General features: G+C 34.9%; 1 protein-coding gene across 1 annotated transcript in view; it reads left to right on the forward strand.

The window, feature by feature from the left end:
• SOX5 (SRY-box transcription factor 5) overlaps positions 1–23943 on the forward strand; it is an 837625-nt gene that overhangs the window by 414397 nt on the left and 399285 nt on the right. Inside the window, exon 4 of the mRNA XM_068970546.1 lies at positions 14971–15202. Within this exon, the coding sequence (XP_068826647.1) occupies positions 14972–15202 (231 nt within the window). The 5' untranslated portion in view covers position 14971. The remainder of the gene's footprint in view (positions 1–14970; positions 15203–23943) is intronic.

Consider the following 23943-nt stretch of genomic DNA (forward strand, 5'->3'; position numbering starts at 1 on the left):
AAAAAAAAAAAACAGCAATGGATGATTACTTTTCTCCATCAAGGCTCCTTTATCCTCATAAGCTCAGACAGTGGTCAACATGTTAGACACCCCTCCCTGTTTTATCCATCCCTTAACTGTGTTCTTTGACAGGACTGGTTTATACAGCTGGCCCTTTGTTCAGCTTTGAGGGAAATACTACAGAACAGCATAATATATGGCAGAACACCTATAAAGTGGTAGATGGTAAACACTCTGATCCTATGCAGGATTCCACCTTGAAAGTCTGCTTTTGTTTGATTAGTTTTTCTTTTAGGGATTTGTAAAGTGAACACCTTTAAAACTTGTGTTTTTTGTAATGAAGATTTTATGGTGATATAGTAAAATTGATTGTGTTAATCAGTAAAATTTCTTACCAGGTATAATTTTAATAAACAAAACTGAAAGCCACTCACCTATCTTACCGACTAAAATTTTAGTCTATAATTAGACAAACTATTATAGAGACATAGTATTTTAAAGAACATTTAACATGGTATACACTTAGCCATAGAATTGACTGAAAAGAGAAAGCAAATAGGAAAAGGTATTGATTTCAAAAAGTTTATCTATATAACATACTCTAAATTTGTTTTTTTAAAGACAGAATTTGTTAGTGACATTACTGTTAGCCCAATTTTTAATCTACTGTAAACCTTATACTGGAAACTTCTTGTGTCTTTATACTAGTCATACTTTTATAAGAGTTTGATGAATTTCTTCTTTATAGTGTATGCCATATCTTTTGAATTTTCACTTCAGAGGCAGTAAACTGGTAGCCTTTACGTTCCTACTGAATAGTTTGTACCCATTTATAGAAAAGAGCTAACATTCCAAAGTCATCCACAGTGGCAGTATGAATCATACTTTTAAAGCATTTTTCCCCCTAAAAACAACAGGGAATGTGCTAAAACCAGAAAGATTAATGGGGGGAGAAGATAAACAGTTAAGATGTAAAATGAGTTTAGAGGTCAAGCTAGAAAAATAAGAAAGCTTATGGATTTAATTCATATTCATCCAAGCAAAGAAGCTTTGGCATGAAAGGGACCAGTGAAGAGGCTCAGCATTCTTAGCGCATCAGCCATAGCTGCATCCTGCTGTTTTGGAGTTTGGGTTGATAGATGCTCATCATCTTTGGCACTGCACCCTTCCTTTTGGACTTTTCTTGATTATTACGCCAAATTCTTCATTTTGCCTGGAAGTTCAGGAAACTTGTCCTTGCCTAGTATGCCTGTCTCTCACATCAGAAGCTGTTGTTGTAGGAAAGATTTGTGCACTATATATGGGTTCTTTGCTGTCTCTTTTGAATATAATATAAATACTTTCCACTTTATTCATTTTTTTCAACAGCTGTTATAGAAACAGGCTTAAGTCAAGTCTGTATGGGGTATGGAAAAGAGAGTGAGTCCTCTTAATTGACCAGAATTGAGCAGAATCACATAAACTTTTTCTTGTTATTTGGATTCCAATGAGGGTAGAGGTCATAATATTTTTCTTCATTGGACTTCTTAGACAGTCATTCTCAACAAATCTGATGCTGATATTCAGTATTACTTTTAGCTATGAGCCTCCTTTCTCGTCTCTGCTAGGGAAAAAAAAAATCTCACATCATTCTCTAGAGGTTTGCTTTTGAAGGCTTAACTTGCTTGATTTCACAATGACCTTTGAAAACAAAAGAAATTAAAACTAGACTGGTTACTTGATTATTTTTGTCATTATTATTAGATCCTATATAAATTAAACATGCCACAGATTTTATTTCAAGATGTACACCATGCTAAGAATAAGTCACTTTTGATTATAGAATAATTTGCTATTTATTTAGATTTAGCCAGTAATGTGAGAAGAGAGAGCAAGAGTTGGGTGGACACTGTTAAGAGGAAGCTCAAATAAGGAGGCAGAGAGGGAAGCTCAAATTTGGAAAAAAAAAAAAAAAAAAAATATATATATATATATCCTTGTGATTCTGCCATAGAGAGATTCTCCTGGGAGAGTCAAAATGACCAAGTCATTAAAATAAGTGACATGTTTTTTTTACAGAGGTGTCAATATCATTAAGCCTAAATAGATGTTCCTTCCTACTTCAAATCAAATTGATTTTTATTTTTGATATGTGCACCTTACCTAACCAGTTATCTTCATAAATGAAAAACTGTATTCTTTTACTGTGGCTAACATAGATATAGTGAATAGGTTATTGCAAACATGTATATGTGTATGTATACACACACACATATATATGTACATGTGAATATATGTATATATATTCACATGTACATAAACATGTACATAAACATGTATATATACATGTTTACCTCTTCATGAGGTAAACATGAAAACAATCGACTGGCATTATTTTAGTGATCAATAGTTTAGAGATTAGTACTACTGCCTGTAGTAGTAATACTTAGAAATACTTTCCTTTTGGCTTTTTTCTTTATTTTTATGAGTTAACAAATTGGAAGGAGTTTGTTTATATTTCTTTATTTTTTCCTTCAAAATACATACAACTTTTAACCAAATAGTTTTGAATTCTATAGCAAGTAAAAATTGTTAGCATATGTTATGATTAAATTAACATGGTCCTGTCTCATCGTTAAAGAGGTTCCATTTGAAAAGCAAAAGAAAGAGTATTAATGTCAGTTAATATCAGTAAATATCTTTCCTCTCTTCCTCTTTCTTCTCTCTCTTTTTTTCTCTCTGTCTCTGTCTCTCTCTCACACATACACAGGGTTGCTTAAATACACGAGACACAGACTTCTCTACAAGGTCAAGGATGGAACAATAGGAATTGAATTAATCCTTGTTTCACAGCAGTTGTTCTGATAGAGAGCAAAAGAGATTGCCCTTCTCAGGTATTCTACAGACAGCTTTAAAGATTACCTTCTTCGAGATATTGAGAATGGATATACATCTCCATGTTATTCTTCCAGTATTCTGTCCAGCTAAGTACAACCTGAAATTAATACATGTGGCAACCATGTGTCTCAGAAAAATTCAACAGGCTTCTGATTTTTTAGCCTTTCCTTATTTCTTTAACTCAAAGCACACAATTACTTGTTGAACAATCTGTCTCAACTTTTGATTTAAAAAATGGTACTTTTTTTGTTGTTGTTACTTCTTATTAATGAGAGTTTGACAATGTGTGTAGGAAGAGATAATTTTTGTTAATCCCTAGATTTTCCCGTTCACTCCTCTATCTGTCCCAGGAATGGATCGTGTGGCTACTCAGTGCTCAGCTTTCAGACTCATAAGGAGCCGAGCATCTGGGGAAACTCAGGAGGTGAGCACTTTCACGCTGACTCAGAGACCAGCCGTGTGACTCCAGTCTGGCGCTGTCACGCCTGGTTATGGAAAGGCAAGAACAATGCCTCCCTTGAGAAAGAGGAAAAAAAGTCTAGTGCAGTCACAATTTTGATGTAAAATTTAAATCATCCCTCCACATCCTGTGGACTTAGAGCTGTCAGAAAGGCAAAACTCATGCTCAAATGGAAAAAAGCTTTTTATTTCCTTAAAAAGTATACCCTTTCTAACTCTAATAACAAGTTTCAGAACCACAAATCTTAATGCTAGATTATTCCAAATAATTTTTAAATAATCAGAACAAAAAGACTTTATTTTTTAAACTGTAGGTAGCTGAAAGTTAAACATTATTTTTCTGTTTGTTTCTGATTAATGACAAATGTATAACAATACACAAATTTAAAAAATCACAACAAATTAGTACTTTTCTTTCATACTCATTAATTTGGTCATTTTACCTACAATGTAAAAGAAATTTCTCTTCAACATTTAAAGGTCTTAGTCATATTCTATCCTGTTTTAAGCAGATTGGCTGAAATTTAGTGTATCTGATGATTAAAAAGAATCTGATCAAATGTTTAATAGCTCAGATATAGGTGTTACTATTTTTGAGATAAGGAAACAGAATTTTAGCAATTACTGAGTAAGTCTAACTTAGGGCTTTTTAAAGTACAGAATTCTTATTACCATATTCTTGTGCTATAAATGACAAATTTTTTGATAATTTTTTAAAGAATCTAGAATTCTGTAAGAGCATTTACTTTCTCTTGTCTTTATGAAAGTAACTGTACCTCAGATCCATAAAAGTTCACCTTACCAATTTCTTTCAATCTTAAACAGACTTATACTGAACTCTGTTTTTTCTAAGTATTAGAACATTATAGAATGATTAGAAGAGAGTTTAAATTTAATGCTCTTTATACCTTTTTATTTATCAGGAATACTTTTGTTTTAAGCACTTAATTTTAAAATAGCACAATTAAAGCATAATATGGTGTTTTGGCCCCAGAGCCCAGCTATTACATTACTCATAATAAATCAGTTTTCCGTTTAGAAAATTTTCTTGAGGTCTTCATCTAATAACGTATGGTCTAACTTTGGAGTCAGTTTTCAGTAATTACAATTAGTAAGACCATAAAAGAAAGTAGGAAAGGAATCAAACTTTGAGTTCTGAATCATTGTAGCCTGGAATTTCTCTATCATAAACTGTTATTAAATGTTTACCTTTGGTATTTGTCTCTCTAGTTTAGAATACAAAAACAAATGTACATTTTAAAGTTTATTTTGCTACAAACTTTAGGTCCATTTATTCAGTTCTGAAATATACTTGTCCAACTAGTAAAGAACTCATTTCTTTCAGATTCTGACAAGAATTAAGTTCTATTTCTGAGTCCTCTGTTTCTAACTTCTGATGCATACTGTTTTTCTCTTTCTTTTCCACACTTCCCTCAGAAATCTCTCTACCTCTTCATTTTTTTCTCTTCTTATTCTTTCCTCTTTCTCTGACTGGACAGGCTGGGAAAAGTTATTCGGTAAGAGAGAGATGCTAGTAAAGAGAAGGCAGAAAAGTGGTGAAATAGTTCAGAGTGGTGCTCTTCTTATCAACGAGAAGGGATAGCATAAGGAGCTTCTTTGTCTCAATGCAGAGAGCATCTCAGGACCAAACATATGACAAGGTAAACATGGGAATCCACTTTGGTCACTTTGAAAGTTCTTTGTGACTATGACATTTTTCATTAACACAGTTTTAAATACAGTTTAAACTTTTGTAACATTTATTAAATTTTTTGTAAATTCAAATTATATTTTAGAACAGAATAAATTTATTCTTAAGTAGCAGTAACCCCAAAATTGCTTTTGATTTTAGATTTCAGTGCCGTGGTAAATTTTGTTTGAAAATACTGGTAGAAATGAGTTTCTGGTGACATGTATAGTAAAGATTACAAGGGAATCTAGACTTCTTTATTACTCTGTGTCATCTGTTTTTTATATTTTTGTGAAATCTGTATATCTCCTTCTGTTTATAGTGTATGCTAGGACCTGATGAACTTGTCCATGCTTCTAAATAACAGTGTAATAAATATGTTCTTTGTGCATGGGCAGCGATGGGTAGAGAACATAGATTGGCCTGTTCTCTAAGAGAAACTGATGGCAAAGAGGATTTATAGAGAAGAAAAATGTAAACATTTGAAAGACTACATATTTATCACAAATACCTTTTCTATCTAAAAGACTTTTAAATATTATTAATATATATGACATACTTGGTTACAGACTTTATATAGAATTTACAGAGTGTACACAAAGCTGACTCTAAACCTAGTAGGAAAACGAAGATGTTCGAAACATGGAAGGGGGCAAAAAGAACATACCATAAGATATGAAGAACAGTAGTTGAGATTTATAGGTAGAAAGTATGAAACTGATCTTTTTTCTTTAATGAAATGACATGCTAAGTTTGTCTAAATCTATATTTATAAGGAGTGTTAGTATTTTCTTTGGTAAGTGGACAGGAGTCAAAACCTGTCCATTCAACGTCTATGTTGATTCCCCAGGTGGAATAGTTAACCATTCTATTGAGAAAAGAAAAAATCTTTGAAAAACAATGGAGGTTAATTTCTTATCTTGAATAACCTTCTCACAACAAGCTTAGTTACAAAAGCAACCAGACAAGTAAAGGTAAATATCCTGAACAAGTAGTTTAATTAGTAGGAAAACTTGGTAGAACTTCTAGAAAAATAGTACTAATATAATCTTTGGATACGAACGATTACCAATTTTTATTGTATTTGTAATATTCCATGTTTGTTATTCCCTTAAAAGAGGATTCATCCTCTCAAATATTTCAGTTGTTTTTGAAATGCTTTCTGTCTGCCATACTTTAACTTGAGAAAATGGGTATTAAAAGGGAGTATTTAGGAGACGAATCAATGGAAGTTTTAAATTACATAGATGTCATGGTCCAGAATTTTTAAAGTTCATACTCAGAATGTTTAGTTTTGTAGAATCGTTTAGAGAATAATTACATTTCTTTCCATATAACTTGATTTCTCTTCATTTGTCTTCTGTGCTCTATCCTTTTCATACGCTGGTCTCCCAAAGTTGGACGGAGTGCAAAATTTAGATTTTCTCCCCCTCCCACTGCTCTATTTTCTGTTTTTCTCTTGGAGAGACAGCTTTGCTCTTGCACTGCTGTTTATTATAGTGTGAAGACAGAGTAGTGTAACAAAAGATAATTAACCATTTTTATGACTCAGTTTTATTTTTTATAGACCAAAACTCGTAAGAATACCGAATCAGAACATTGTGGAAGAAATCAATGACAAATAATTACAAGTATTGGTCAATGCTCTACCTGTGTTTAAAAGATTACAGTGACTTAGTTACTTCCACAGAAGTAACTTTAGTTACACAGAAGTCCTCCATTTTCTGATAATCTGCTGTTTCTTTTTAAAATTCTCCAGTCAACAAAGATTTATTTCTAAAATGAATTTAATATTTTCCTCCAAGCTGGCCTTCTTTCTAAAATACGTATTTTTCTTATTAGCAGTATCATTCTGTAACGTCATCAAGGAATCTGTTTATCTATGAATTATCTCACCCCATCATTCCCCTTCTCTGGTTTCCACCCTCACCCTTCTATCAGTTGCTGGTTTCTGAAGGACTTCCTTCCTAGAATGTAATTTTGATTATGTTATTGTGTAGCTCAGTAGTCATCTCCAGTTTCCTTCTACCTCTAGTATCAATCTCACATTTGGTGCAGCCGTTCACAGTTGTTAGAATCTAACCTGAATCATAATCATCTGGTCCCTGCCTTTCACCTTTATCTGCTTTTACTCCTCGTAGAATATTCCGCTTGAACCAAACCGTTCTACTCACTATCACGTATCATTCTGTGTATTTCTTTAATCTGCTGATGTCATTTCTCCTATCTACAATCTCCTCTTCTCTGTGTCTAATTACACCTGATCCATCCTTCATTGCATTGTTGAGTTCCTCTGATCTGTAGGAAGCATTCCCTGATTATTGTAAGCAGGGTGTGCATGCCTGCTAAGTCACTTCAGTTGTCTCTGACTGTTTGTGACCCCATGGACTGTAGCCCACCAAACTCCTCTGTCTATGGGGTTCTCCAGGCAAGAATACTAGAGTGGGTTGTCATGCCCTCCTCCAAGGAATCTTCCCAACCCAGTGATCAGACCCAAACATCTCCTGCATTGCAGGCGGATTCTTTACCATTGAACCACCAAGGAAGCCCTTAAGCAGGACAGTATCTCTCTAGTATCTATTGTCCATACTACTGCTAAGTCACTTCAGTCGTGTCCGACTCTGTGCAACCCCATAGAAGGCAGCCCACCAGGCTCCGCCGTCCCTGGGTTCCAGGCAAGAAGACTGGAGTGGGTTGCCATTTCCGTCCCCAATCCATGAAAGTGAAAAGTGAAAGTGAAGTCACTCAGTCGTGTCTGACTTAGCGACCCCATGGACTGCAGCCCACCAGGCTCCTCCGTCCATAGGATTTTCCAGGCAAGAGGTACTGGAGTGGGTGGCCATTGCCTTCTCCGATCCTTCATAGTACTCATATTTATAAAAATCATTTACCTTAAATTATTCTTTCTTGATTTCTTAGTGATGTTGCTATCTGTAGGCACATGATAGTCTCTCCATAAATGTGTTTCTGTGAATGAATGAATGAACTACTGAATCTATGTCTTCTATTTTCATCTACACTGTTCTGCTTTAAAAGTAAACTAGAAGCGTCTTTGTATCTAAGTTACCTGTTTCCTCTGTAACACAAAGGTAACGTGCCTGGCACGAAATAGACACTCTGACCATTCATTTACACATATAAAAATACAATGAGTGACAACTGTGTGCTAGGAATTATGTGGTTATATAATTAAATGTAACTCATTTAATATAGCAGATTATATTATTTAGGGAAAAAGTACAGAACAATTTGGAAAGATTTTTGTTCAGCTTGGAAAAATCACATGAAATGATCATCAGTAGACCTGTATTTTTTTTAAGTGGTCTACTAACAAGAGTTGATGATACTGTCTGAAGTGGGGAAAAGTCATTTCATCTATGGTGGTTGGGGCAGGTTTTAATAAGAGCTGGGATTTTAATTTATTCTTTCTAGATTTTAAAAAATATTTTTATACATAACTGCAAACCTTAAAAGAAATAATATTATCATTCTAAAAGAATAACCAGTAGAAGGCACTGCTTCCTAGGACTTCATCTCTGAAGTAACTAGTCAAAGGTTAAAATGTTTAGAGAAAAACAGAAACTTAAGGGTAACTATTATACACAGAAAGCACTTGCCAATCTGAGTCTTCCATTTTGTACTTGGTCCGTATACAAATTTCTTTGACTTTGTACATATCGTTTTCAAGAATAATTGCAGCAAAGAACATTTGCTAAGCAGACGAGTTAAATTTAAAGCAGTAAGTAGATGAGACTCTGCAGTAACAGACCTATTAATAATTAATGCTGTAGCATTTTTTATAAAGTTACTTCACTTTTATAATATTTTACTTATTGCATTTTAAAAAGAACTATAGGGTTTTTTTCCACAAGTACTTAAAACCTAAATAAACAAGGTTTACCAAATCCTCTACATAGAATTATTAAAAAGAAATTCAGTGTTATCACTGAACTGGATTTCTTTTTTTCTGACATTAGAGCATTTTCTAAGCCTACGCGTCCTGTAAGACTGAATCTTACAACCGTCTACAGTTAGAGAATAGTAAGATAGTTTCTGGTTTTCAATAGTAGATTTCATCAAACACACATTGATTGAGAGATGACTATATTCAGAAAGGATTTTAAGTCCTGAGTAAGTAGTTGTGGAAAGTAGCTGTGGACAAAACTAAAGTCTTCCTTCTTCAATCTTACAGTGGGGAAGACAGATAAAGAAAATAATTAAAATACCGCAGGTGGTAAATGCTGGGAAATGATGTTGGAGCAGAAAACTAAATGAGATGAAGGAACAAGAAAGAGTGTAAATGGGTTAGGAGGACTTCAGACTGAGAAAATCCCTAGTGTGAAAAAATATATTTCAAATAGTGGTGAATTAGTTTTCTGTGGCTTTGTAACAAATTATCAGAAGTTTAGTGATTTAAACTATACAAATGTATTCACTTAACGTTTCTATAGGTCAGAAGTCTTATAGTCAAGGTGATGGCAAAGCCCATTCTTTCTAGAGGTTTTAGGGGAAAATCTGTTTCATGGCCTTTTAGAGCTTTTTAGAATATGTTCTCCGGCTTGTGATTGCATAGTCCGTTTTCAAAGTCCTGCATAGTATCTTCCTATCACTCTCTCTGACTCTGATACTCCTGCCTCCCTCCCTTATAAGGACCTTTATGATTACTTTGGTTACACTCAAAATATCCAGAATAATCTCCTTATCCCAAGTCCTTAATTATATCTACAAACTCCCTTTTGCCTTGTAAGGTAACATATTCCCTGGTTTCAGAGATGAGAGTTTGGGCATCTTGGGTGGGAGGTATTTTTCTGACTTGCACAAATAACAAATACCACCTGTTAACTGCACATTAGAATCACCTGAAAGTCTTAGAAATTTCTGATAAGCTATGTGCATTCCAAAAACAATAACATCAGAATATCTGGCAGTGAGACTCAGGCAGCAGTAGTTTTTAAACCTCTCCATGTAAATCACTGCAGACGGTGATTACAGCCATGAAATTAAAAGACACTTACTCCTTGGAAGGAAAGTTATGACCAACCTAGATAGCATACTAAAAAGCAGAGATATTACTTTGTCAACAAAGGTCCTTCTAGTCAAGGCTATGGTTTTTCCAGTGGTCATGTATGGATGTGAGAGTTGGACTATAAAGAAAGCTGAGTGCCAAAGAATTGATGCTTTTGAACTGTGGTGTTGGAGAAGACTCTTGAGAGTCCTATGGATTGCAAAGAGATCTAACCAGTCCATCCTAAAGGAAATCAGTCCTGAATCTTCATTGGAAGGACTGATGTTGAAGCTGAAACTCCAGTACTTTAGCCACCTCATGCAAAGAATTGACCCATTGGAAAAGACTCTGATGCTGGGAGGGATTGAGGGCAGGAGGAGAAGGGGACGACAAAGGATGAGATGGTTGGATGGCATCACCGACTCAATGGACATGGGTTTGGGTAAACTTGAGGATTTGGTGATGGACAGGGAGGCCTAGCATGCTGCGGTTCATGGGGTCACAAATAGTCGGACATGACTGAGCAACTGAACTGAACTGATGTAATTCCAATGTTATTCAAAATTGAGAATGTGAATTTGAGCAAACTCTGGAAGATAGTGAAGGAGAGGGAAGCCTGGCATGCCACAGTCCATGGGGTCGCAAAGAAATGGACACAACTTGGCAACTGAACAACAAACAGTTCATAAATTTTTTAAAGCAGAAACCCTGAATTGCATTTTTTAATTCTCATTAGATAAGAGTCTTATGCATAATAAGCAGTGATTAAAGGGTTGTTGATGATATAAAGATTCCTTTTTGTCCTGGAATTAGACATCACTTCTTTGAAGAAGATTTTCTTATCCATGCACAAAGTGAATTAAAGACTACTTTATAAGCTATAATAGTCATTGTTATAGTTATAAATGAACTGTATAGTTATAAACTAACTCCAGAAGTTAATATTACACTAGATTGTAATTGTTAGTCTCATGTCACTTTCTTTGAAGTCTGAGTTTTGTTCCTTGTCCATCTCACACCACAGGAATGACAAAAAGCATCTCTGAATGGATATAGTACAGCATGTCCCAGCTTAGATCCTCAAGTTGTTCTAAGGTGTTCTTGCTCTGTAACATAGATGTGTAGTGTGAGCTGCAGGAATTGGAACCCTACATTTCCCAGATAGACAATACATGGAAATTTTCAATGCCTCCTTAATGCTTTTTTCAAGATTGAGACTTTCATCTATCCAAAATAAAACCTTTGGTAGATGAAAAAAAATTCAAGAATTTAATGGTATTGGCTATTTTGTTATCAATAGTTTTAGAAGTACAAAAGTCAAACACGGATAATGCAACCAACAGATTATTAACTCTTAACATAATTTATGTATTTTGTTTTGCTTCTCATTTTCTAGCCTATTACTCAACTATAACCATAGTCATTATTATTCTAGTAATTTAAAACATCTTGAAGAAATCTTTTACCTGAGCTACATAACAATACTCTTATAAGTCCAACACGTTTAAGAACATTCTATAAGTCTCTAAGAATGGAATTGAAATAAACCTGAAATATATAATATTTTAGAATCAGTTGATTTTTAGCACCATGACTCTTTGGTATTTTAGAACTTATAGTTTTTTCTCCATAACATGATATGTGTATGGAGAGACTCTTTATCCAATTAGGTGTAAAAATAGTTTAGATATTGAAAGAACTGGAAGTTTTGCAAATAGCAATAACTATCTACCTTATATACCTTTTATCTACTTTGACTTTTAATTTTCATAGTCATTATTAATAATGATATTAATAAAGTAGAAGTCAGCAGAAAAGTAATGCCTTCTGAAAGTCATAGAATTGTATTAACTAGCCAGCTGGCTATTAAATAAACCATCTGATATAGTTTTCTTTTTGATAACCCAGAAACTGACTCTTACTAATAGCCTGAAATTTTCAGACAGCTAAGAGACTGATTGTATTTAAGACTGAGGTAGGCACCAAAATACCAGTTTGTTAATTCCAGCAAGAATAGTAATCCTACACAGACCATAAATAATATGGTTTATGTAATAAATGAATAAAATTGTAGTCAAATTTCATGTGAAACCAAGAAATAATTAAACATCTCTTTATTGATTTAATGTGATAAATCACTTCTCAAAGACTTTGTGTATTTAAGTATGTTCTGTCATCTCATTCTCTTTATCAGAATCAGAAGTTTGCTTGAACACAGGGAGCTCAAATTCCATGCTTTGTGACAATCTAGAGGGGTGGGATGAGGTGCGAGGTGGGAGGGAGTTTCGAGAGGGAAGGAGCTACATATCCCTATGACTGATTCATGTTGATGTATGGCAGAAACCAATATAATATCATAAAGCAATTATCTTTCAATTTAAAAAATGAATTTTTTTAAAAAAAGCAGTTTACTAGAAGAGCATGGAAACAAAACAGTGGGAGTTAAATATCTCTAGTGTTGAGTTATCATATAAAGTTTAATCTGTCAATTTGGGGATAGATAAAGTGTTGCCAATGAGACTAAGAGCTTCCCTGATAGCTCAGGTGGTAAAGAATCCACCTGCAATGCAGGAAAAACGGGTTTGATTCCTAGATGAGAAGGGATAGACTACCCACTCCGGTATTCTTGTGCTTCCCTTGTGGCTTAGCTGGTAAAGAATCTGCCTGCAATGCGGGAGACCTGGGTTTGATCCCTTGGTTGGGAAGATCCTTGGAGAAGGGAAAGGCTACCCACTCCAGTATTCTGGCCTGGAGAATTCCATGGATTGTATAGTCCATGGGGTCACAGAGTCAGATACGACTGAATGACTTTCACTTCACCACTTCTTTTTTTTTTTTTTTAATTTTTATTTTTACTTTATTTTACTTTACAATACTGTATTGGTTTTGCCATACATTGACATGAATCCACCACGGGTGTACATGCGATCCCAAACATGAACCCCCCTCCCACCTCCCTCCCCACAACATCCCTCTGGGTCATGAGACTCAGTCTTTTCTGTTAATCCCAGGCCCTTGCTCTTTCTGCATACTTAGAGTATACTTGGGGTAAACCTTAGTAATGAGATCAGAAATGGTTAAAGATCCCTGAAATGCACTGGCCCAGTCTGTTTCTGTTTTTAAACAGTGCTTGGCAACCACTACTATTCCCTTTCTTTTCTATGTTCTTCTGCTGATCAAGACTTCTGCTAATAACATTTTTTCTTTAACACTTGATAACTCATTTGATCAGTTTATTGTCAAGTATGACTAACCAGGGAACATTTCTCTATTGGAGACTGTGTATCCAATGTTGATTTTACAGTTTAACTCTTAGAATGCAATCTGCATTGTCATTTTTGAGTTGTTGTTGCTGCTGTTGTTTTTGTGTTTTTAATGGTGGTGGGTCACACTGTAGTTTTAAAGGTAGTGAAATAAACAGCAGTATTTTTTATTGAGTGTCTACTCTGAGCAAAATGCTCTGTAAGTCATTTTTCATGTGGAACATAGTTCATTCTCAAAGTATTACAGGTAGATATTGCATCTCACTTTAAAGATGAGTAAACTGAAATAGAGATTAAAGTAAGTCTCACAGCTAGTAAGTAGCAGAATCAGTGTTTTATTTTGTGTTTGTCTGATTCCACAGCCTTTATTTTTTTCTACTCTGCTATTTTATCTTCACAGGATATATCCAGCATTTAAATACATTTGTCTTTCAAAACTTCTAACACTAAGAATAGCATCACTCAACAGAGATTAGAGCCCTCTCATTTGGTAGTACATTTTAACTTTAAAAATCAGTGATATATATGAATGAAGTGATGTGGTAGGTAGTTCACACTTTCTTGTCTCCTATATCAGTGGTATAGAATAAGAATGGATGATTTTGTAAACACTCTTTGTTGAACAAAAATTAGAGTGTTTTTCAAGGTCAAATCAAGTTGTAAATACCAGACATTTTTTTGATTAAAAAATTTAACTCTATTCTGCTTCCATGAAAAATTTAATGAAAAGAAAATATGTCTTATGTTTCACTAAACATATTTGCCATTTATTTTTAACCTCTGATAACATTCTCAATCAGACTCAAGTACAAAAAAAAATCTTAAGTGTATTGTCATATAGGCATTAGCTTGTCAAAACAAAACATGCTTATTTAATTTATTTTTTCTTTGCTTAGGTATTCTAAGGAAGAAATAAGTCTGAGAATCTACAGCTAAATATTTCATGAAACTGTGGAAATAAAATTGAAAGATTTTTCTATTCTTATCATTTTTTTAACTACCTGCAAATTTTATATTAGAACTAAAAGCCAAAATTGGGTGATTTGGGGATATGAGAGAGAAAAGTCCTTAAATATTTGAGGATTAACAGTGATTGTAGAATTTCTTCAATTCTTAATAAGCTTTAAACAAATATCAAACTTTTTGTTCTGTGACCTGAGGTTTGCCAATAACCAATATTCCTACATTTTACAATAATCTTACTTTTAATGCAATTTTTTTAATGACGGTCATTCATTTACTTTGTTTATTTTTTGGTGAAAAAATTTTTAGTTATTTCCCTTCCTTTAACTGCCAACAGGATTTGCTATTCATGGATGTTCTGTCTTCAATAAGGTCTATCAACGTGTAAAATGAGATGGGTATTTTTCTTTCCTTTAAAATGGAATGGTCTTTCATTATGCAGTGTTCTTAGGTGAATTCTCTTGTTTAAGAAGCCAGAATACAAGAGAGTGCTATATTAGTGTATTATTCTCACAACAAACAAGCACTGTTCTGTTGCTACCTGCTTGGCCATTGTTTCTGATTGTGTGTGCTTTGCAGTGGTATTTGGATGGTTTCCTGCTCTCTGCCAGCACAAAAAGGCATTTCTGTTACAATGGCCCCTAACCACACAATGACGGCATTAAGGATTTATGTGGAGGTTTCATTATTTTCTCCTCTTTTGTTCCTTCCAGGATGTCTTCCAAGCGACCAGCCTCTCCGTATGGGGAAGCAGATGGAGAGGTAGCCATGGTGACAAGCAGACAGAAAGTGGAAGAAGAGGAGAGTGACGGGCTCCCAGCCTTTCACCTTCCCTTGCATGTGAGTTTTCCCAACAAGCCTCACTCTGAGGAATTTCAGCCAGTTTCTCTGCTGACGCAAGAGACTTGTGGCCATAGGACTCCCACTTCTCAGCACAACACAATGGTAGGTTTCTCATGGTCTATTGTGCCTACACTCACTTTGTGACCAATCTGCTCCTCTAGTAGTCTGGCTTCAGTCCTATGGTTCGTAATTATCATCTACTTAATAGTCACACACAAGATTCACTCCTAACATCTTAGAATTCTTTATAAGTACATTGATTCCAGCAGGGAGTATACTTAAACTGTTTTTGTTTTGTTTTTGTTTTTCAAGAATTCTGCTTTTGAGACACTCCCAACTTAATTAGTGGAAAAACATAATCTAAGAATAATATTAACACATTTAAAGTTAGTTCTCAAGAAAGTTAGATATCTTTATATTTCTAATAAAGAGATATATTTCTAATAAAGAGTAATAAAACTCTAATAATTTTTCCAGAAAGAGCTATAGCATTGTTTGAGCATTTCCACCATGATAAATCAGGGTTGGTTTGTTTTTTTTTTTTTTCAACTTTTGCTTCCCTCAGATTGGGTTCCAATATTTCTTACAGTATTGGGAATATTACAGAAGTGCATGTTTCATAGAGACAATACATTTCTGATGTAACTGCACTAATTCCTAACTCAGTTCCATTCACTCTGTTGCTTTGATAATTCAGTAATTCCCTTGTACATCCTATTCTAGAATTTGAAGCTCTGGATAATTTATCTGGCCCCTGCTCCTGGGGGCTGGATCACCACAGAAGATTAGGAAGCCATGATTTCACAGATGAGAGGGAGAAGACAGCATAGTATCTTTGGCTGAAGCTTAAACAGAAGACCCACACACAAATAAATAAGGCCTTTAGGTTCTTCTTAGGAACTTAAATGCACAGAAACAGCATGCTGGCAAGGTAGCCTGGCACTTAGCTGCCAGTCAAGCCACCCTTGCCTTTTCAACATGACTTCTTGGGTGGGTGTCACATTTTTTGTGGCCCCTATTCTTCTCCTTCAAGGATGCCAGTGCTGTTAGTTTGAACCAGGTCACACCAACAAAAATATTTCTTCATACATTCTCATATCTTTAAAAAAAAGGCTCTGATTCTGTTAAATATTTATTTATTTATTTATTGCAGGATGGTGGGACTTCTCTAGGAAATGATTACACATCATAAATGTGTTTGGTACCGAAATACACCTACTTGTTTATGTCATTGAATTACTGGAAATAGAATTAAACCAACAAGAAGAATCAGATTATCTTCTAATATCTGTGAAATAAACACTGTCCTTTGATAATTCACATTAGATTTAAATACTTCCATTCAAATTTTAAGCCTCAAAGGCAGAATTTTTGTGAGCATTTTTGACTGTGTGCCAAAATTTTCTTACCAAGAAGAATGTTTTAGCTAACCCTTATATAGTACTCTTACAGGTGTGTTGTTTCAAGCACATGATATATATTAACTCATTTAGCCATCACAATAATTCAATGAGGTGTTATCATTAATCCCATTTTACAGGTGAGGGGGAAACTGAGGCACAGTGAGTCTAAATAGTTTGCTCCAGAACACAGCTAGTAAGTTGGAGAACCAGAGTTTACCCAGATGGTCTGGCTTTGGATTTGATGCTTTTAAATTTTACAAGCTCTTCACAATAATGCACACACATTTAATATTCTGATTATCTCTTATTTGTCAAGTTAAATCATACTATCCAGAAGTCCTCCTTCTTTCCCCTCTACTATGAGGTCATGTTAGTAATGTGCAATGATATAACTTCTTGGCCTCCTTCACAAAGGTTAAAACTAGAAAAAGAAAGGGGGAAAATGACAGCAAGCAGCTCAACAGGGTAGAGAGATCAGACTCCCCGTTTGACATTGCGTCAGTGCTCATGCTTTTCTCCCTCTCAATATGTTGACCATTGCCTTCTTTCAGGGAATTTCATGTGGGGAGTGCTTCTTGGTTTGGTTTTCCTGTAATACTTCTGTAAACATAAACACACAAATTTAAAGGAGTGACTATAAATAATTATTGCTAGAAGAAAAGGGAAACTATCTTAAGTACACTCAAGGATGGATACGAGAAAAGTATGTTAAATTGTTAACACATACTGTAGTTGGCGCAAGTGGATGCTACAGTGCAGGATGTTAATGAAAATGGAATCCAGTTTGTAATGGAGAATACAGTCTAACTAAGTAAAACCTATGAACTACCTTCTTTGTACCAAGTTTTTGTTGTGCACTATGGAAATAATTTTCATAAGGTATGACTCCTTTCCTCAAGCAACTTTACCCAGGAGAGAAATTCTTAACTAGGGTCTGTGTGCACACATGTGAGTAGGGTTATGGTTTTAATCAGATTCTCAAGTAGATCTGAAGCCCCCAAAGTTTAAGTTCTGCTGTACTTGATGTTAATACAGTGTGCATTCAAATGATTTAACTTAATTTTAGTAACATCAACACTGATATTTTCTTTTACTGTATATGTCTACTTGGTTTCTAAATTTGTTCCTGCCTCAAAAATTTCTTGATTTCTATTATATGATCTCAAATTTCCAGCCTCTCCTTTTTCCCATCTTCCTTTCAACTTCCACTAGACTTGATTCCCTGAGAAAAGAGTTGGATTATTTATCCCACTTTGGAAACTAATGTATGTCCTTGTTGCCTATGAGATTTAGTCTACAACTCTCTTCGCACAAAGGCTCTATATAGACTGGCACCAAAATATGCCTTTTGTCTCCTCTTTGGCCACATCCTGCCAAAGACCCAGTGCTTCAGTCTTGTGAAGGTTTTCATGAATGTTCATAAACGTACCAGGTGACCTCTAATGACACAAACTTATTCTTTCTACCTGGAAAATTCTTATTTTACTTTCCTGGTAAATTGTGTTTCTCCCACAAGACTGAATTAAAAATTGCTTCTTTTTAGATGCTTTCCCTGACTTCCCAAGGCAGAATGGTTGCTGTTCTTTATCCATGGTACATGTTTATATCTTTTCTCATGGTCTGTGTTATAAATTATGTATCTACATGTCTGCCTTTGTATGCACTGTACTTCTCCTTGAAGGCACTGCTGCTGCTGCTAAGTCACTTCAGTCGTGTCCCACTCTGTGTGACCCCATAGATGGCAGCCCACCAGGCTCCCCTGTCCCTGGGATTCTCCAGGCAAGAACACTGGAGTAGGTTGCCATTTCCTTCTCCAATGCACGAAAGTGAAAAGGGAAAGTGAAGTCGCTCAGTCATGTCCGACTCTTAGCAACCCCATGGACTGCAGCCTACCAGGCTACTCTGCTCATGGGATTTCCCAAGCAAGAGTACTGGAGTGGGTTGCCATTGCCTTCTCCCCCTTGAAGGCACAGTTATATATATATATATATATACACACATGTTATATATAGTTGTATTTCTGATACCCAGCATATAATAGATACTCAATTTATGAGTACTGATTAAACAGCAAATTTTATATGGATGATTAAATAGGAAATATGTTTTGAGCAAAGATGTTAAGCCATTATTCATGGTGAATATGCTGATTTTCTAAAAATTTTAGAGCTAAAGTAGAATATACTAATGTAGTACAGAAAGTATGCTATAATAGCCATGATATATTTAGCTGTTAAGCTGATTAAGATATAATTTTACCCAGTTATCAAAATGATTAAATACATTCATAGAATTGTTATTCAACACAAAATTCTTTATTTTTTTCTGAATACTAGGCCACTGTCATATTCATGTAAGTCCTTTTATTTCAATAGTAACATACATTATTTTTTTCCTATTCAGTATCTTTGAAAACAGAGGGAATGTTTCATTATCTTTATATCATAGAGTTGAATTTAAGGAAACCAAAAAACAGGTTACCAGATTTCATTGCTGGTTTATATGTGACATTTATACTCCATTCTTTAATAAAAAAGAGAGATGTTGAGAGGTCTACATTTTGTTTTGCCTACATAGTTTAGAGACAAAGTAAAACTTCTGAGTAATCCCTTTAATGCCACTTTGAGGTTATAGAGAAATGCTTTCAGTATAAAATGTAGGTTGGAAAGTATTTCCTGAGATAGAAGTTCTGTACGCCTCATGACTGCTGCCATATATTGAATTTGGGGAATTAGGGTCCTGTGTTCATATTCCAGGTATGCAAGTGTTAAGGTTTGAAATGGGTCAGATAAAGATGGAATTCTTCCTTTCTGAAGTTGTGGTTTTTTGCCTTGATATTTTGAAGAAATCAGCTAAATGGCTAACTAAAGACTAACTCCCCGAACATTTATAACTGTTACAAATACTACAAGTCCTGTTCTTGGAGAGTTTTACTTACTGTTCAGAATAATATTATACTATAATAATATTATATATAATTATAATAATATCACATAGGTATAAAATACTGTCAGGTTTCTAGTCAATATAAGATTGAGATACATAATTATAAATATAAAAAAGACTGATTCTGTTGGTCCTTCTCTGAAGCTCTCATAATCTTGTCAGGAATCCCCATATAATCTTCAAAAAGGTAAAAGACAAGGTTGGCAAGTCTGTTTATGACATGAGTGGAAAGGCAGTTCTGGGCTTTATGTTTATGAAGGACGAACTTTCTTGTCGCCTCTGCCTGGTTTTTTTTGTTTTGTTTTTTTTGACATGAGTTTGGAGGCTGTGACTTCAGATTTTCAGAGACAAGCAAGAGACACTATAATTTCTGGCTCATTTTTAATGATAGTTCTGACATAGGTAGACTTATTTCATAATGCAAAGGACTATCCAGAACATGTCCTTATGTCAGTCAACATGATTATTTATGAGCACAAGAGGGAAACAGAGTAAGTCTGAAGGGAAATCAAGTAGCAGCGTGAGAGGCAGCCAGGGTACTCGGTGGTGGCCATGTTGGTATTCATTTTATCTGGTTACATGCTACTTCTGCTGCTTAGATGATTGTTATGGTGTCAAAAGGGATGTGAAATGGAAAGCTTGACCACCTGTGCTTACTGAATAACCGATTGTCTTTTTTTCCCCTATAAAATGTTTTCTCTTACCTCAGACAAACTCTCTTTTGACTTAAGTTCCTCTTGAGTTGAGTGAACAGTTTTGTACGACTGCAGAGTGGGGATACACTGCTGCTTCCTTCCCAAGATTGATTTTTAAAGTATACAGTTACTTAAGAATACAGTTTTTAGAAAACTAATTTGAATTGTTCTCTCAATAAATAACTGAATTTTATATGAAGTATATACTATATTTGCATATAATTGTTTGAACATATAAAGACCCAGTGGATTTGTAAGCATGATGCTATAATATACTCTCTTATCTCGTGAATTGCTTATATTAATAAGATTTTCCTGGAATTGTTAAAGAACTTTGAGTATATGATGTGCTGATTAGGTTTAGTAATTGGATGTATCTTAATGTATTTAAGCATGCAGAGACACTAGTTATCATAAAGTAACATTCAGTGTGCATTGGTTTCTTCCTGAAGTCCAGCAGCAGAATAAAAAGGTGTTTTTTTAAGCTGATCTTCTATAGCGGTAGAACATATAACTGAGAACCAAGCATGAAATTATAGCAAAGCTCCAGTGTATGAAATGCAACCTTTAACACTTATACACTGAAAGGATTCATTCAGTGCCCATGACAGAGAGAGACTTTTACTTGCTCAGGCTCACTGTCAACTCTTGGGATCTTTTATTTACCCAATATAATTTTAATTGCTATATGATAGCTGTGTCTTGAAATACCCTTTGTATAAATTTTGCTTACAATCTGACAGTTGTTAGTAATGCATTTTCGATGTTTGACTAGGATAATTTTATGTGTGAAGTACTGTTCAGAAAACTTGAGAAGGAAAAGAGAAAACTACATGTGTTATTTAAAAATAAGTCACAGAATAGGACCTTAATTATGGTATGGTAAAGATTCCTATTTTTATATGGTGGTTTTTATAAGCTTTTAAATTTCTGGTTACCTTTGTGCATCAAACTAGCATAAAGTTATTGTGATGGTATAATGCATACTGCTGTTAACACTAGTACAATTATTTTGCCAGTTCTAATAATGACAATTTCATTGTTTAGAAAGAGCATTCTCCTACATTCTAAACAAAAGTGTAATTACTTTTGAATGATGTGGAATGTGCTTAGTTTAATACCATGGAGAATAGATTCAGAAAGATTCAGATAAAGTAAGCTTGGAAGCCATATGTGCAGTGTAGCAGTAAAAAATTATGAGAGTAGGCAGTATAAATCTATACACACACACACCCGATTTCACACACTTTTATCTATAACTGTTGCTTCTGTAAGAGATAGGCTTGCTTATCTAAACAAGGCCAATTCATTTGAAACAAGGTGAAAATGATGACAAGTTTGTATTTGTTTTTTATGCTAAATTGATGTTTATCATACAATGAAATTACATTGTTTTGAACATTATTCTGTAAGTGTTGTCAGAAAATACCACACAAAGGAATTTATTTAGATAAAATGCTAGGCTTGTATTTGAATGTAAGTGGTTCAATCTTTATATTTCCATTGTTTCTGAAAATTACCCTCAGGCTAGAAGGAGTGTGTGTGTGTGTGTGTGTGTGTGTGTGTGTGTGTGTGTGTGTGCGCGTGTGCGTGCGTGTGCGCGCACATGCGCTCAGTTCTGTCTGACTCCACAATCCCATGGACTTAGCCTGCAAGGCTCCACTGTCCATGGGATTTTCCAAGCAAGAATACTGGAGTGGGTTGCCATTTCCATCACCAGAGGATCTTTCCAACACAGGGATCAATCCTGTGTCTCTTGCATCTCCTGTGTTGGGAGGTGATTTTTTTTTTTTTGTACCAGTAGTGCCACCTGAGAGGCCCTTTCCTAGAAGGAATGAGGACATATGGAAACCAATTAGTTGGGATCTGTCAAACTCATCTATTAAGTTGGTCAATAGATCTGGTTGTGTCCTATTACTACACAACTTTCCATCCAGGTGTGAGAGCATCTAATATGAGATGGAGAAAACCTTGATTCATGTGATGTCCATAGTATTTGAAGTACTACTGTTGAGTTTAAAGTTAACCAGGCTTTGAGAAATGGATGTATTCTTACATACCAAAAAGCACTATGTGTATTGCCAGATAGTTCAGGACTCTTTTTTTTAATTAATTAATTTATTTTAATTGGAGGCTTATTACTTTACAATATTGTAGTGTTTTTTGCCATACATCAACATGAATCAGCCACAGGAGTTCAGGACTCTTAATGAGGATCTACCGTGACCTTCTTCACAGAGTGCTATGCAGTGACAGGGGAATAAGTAAGAACTGCTAATGCTGTGGTAATGGGGCAAAATGTGTTTGCTTAAGAAGATCTGGTCTAATGGAATTTAATTGCTCTCATTTAATAGGGGTGTTGTGAAAAGATTCAACTCAGATATATACAATGGATACCTATCAGCAGAGATGCAGAAATGAATAAGAATTAGTCTTTTTCCTCATGTGGCTTTTTGTATAGTATGGGGGTAAGATGAGCACAAAAGTCACCAGATTGTAATATAAAATATTAGAACCCTGATACAGGCTAAATGGTGCTAAGCAGATTCACAGTTGAAGTATAACTCATTTATGGGGATCAGAAACATATTAATATGAAACTGTCCCATGAGAAAATTACTAGATGCCAGGATATTAAAAATATATGCACATTGGATCATTACTATTAATGCAAAGTCTTTATTTTATAATTTTGCATTGTTTTGTTTTTGCTTAAATATCTTATTCCCAGAAGAGATAACTAAGTAAGAAAAAAAGAGGAAATATATACGCAAGACAAAGTGCCTGGTAAAAGGTCTTATATAAAATATAACGTTAGTAAAATATATGCCTCGTTTTAATAGGAATAAAAACAACTACTTTAGTTATTAGTGTTCTGAATATTTCTTTAATCTGGATAACCACTTTGAATGAAAATGGAAATGAAGTGGAAAGAATGGTGGAATATTTGACTAGGATGCTAGAAACAGCATGGATACTAGGAAGCAGTGCTGGAGACAAACTTGAATGGTGCTCCTGATTTTTGTGGACGGGATAGGTGTTCATCTTTATCCCATTCATTATTCTTGTCTATTTGAAAAAATAGTCGCTATCTAAACATTGAGAGTTATTTGGTAGAAATTTTTAGGACTTCAAACCTGAGAGACAGCATCTCAAGTAACCCTGGGAGAAGTGCTCCAATGAGACACAGGGGGAAGAGTCAGACTTACAGAAGTTTTGCATCAAGGGGAAAGTTAATCTGAATGTCAGAAGATTACTGTTAATTAAAGAAGAGCAGATATCTCCTGTTAAGGAATTTAGCACTTTTCTAGGTATGGGAAGATGTTAAGAGTCTGCGCCCACTGAAATCATTCCTTTCATATACATCTCGGCTCTCTGGGGCCGATGTCCTGTATTTTTAACCCCCACCCCACCCCTGCTCTTAAGTGTTCATCATAGGGAGCGGCTGCAGCTTAATGGCTGCCAGATTGCAGGTATTGTTCTCCTTCCTGGGTGCCCTCTAGGCTCAGAAATTTATGTTCGGAAGGCAAGAATCACTAGTGGCTGTGGCATCCTTGTTTATTCATATGGCAGGAAATACTCCATTTCTCATCTTCATACCTGCATGATGGGATAATTTGTATTTGGAAGTTAAAAATAAAAGTTTAGGAACCAACCTTTATTCTTTTTCTCAGATGTTTCTTATAAATTTTATCTCATTTTTCTTCCTTTGATCCTTTTTATTTGCTCCTCTTTTTCCTCTCTCTTTCAATTTACTTCTGTCAGAAAACATTCTTAATGGATCTACTCGTGGATCTCA

The sequence above is a fragment of the Capricornis sumatraensis genome, chromosome 4, assembly GCF_032405125.1.
Source record: "Capricornis sumatraensis isolate serow.1 chromosome 4, serow.2, whole genome shotgun sequence".
NCBI classification, from domain to species: Eukaryota; Metazoa; Chordata; class Mammalia; order Artiodactyla; family Bovidae; genus Capricornis; species Capricornis sumatraensis.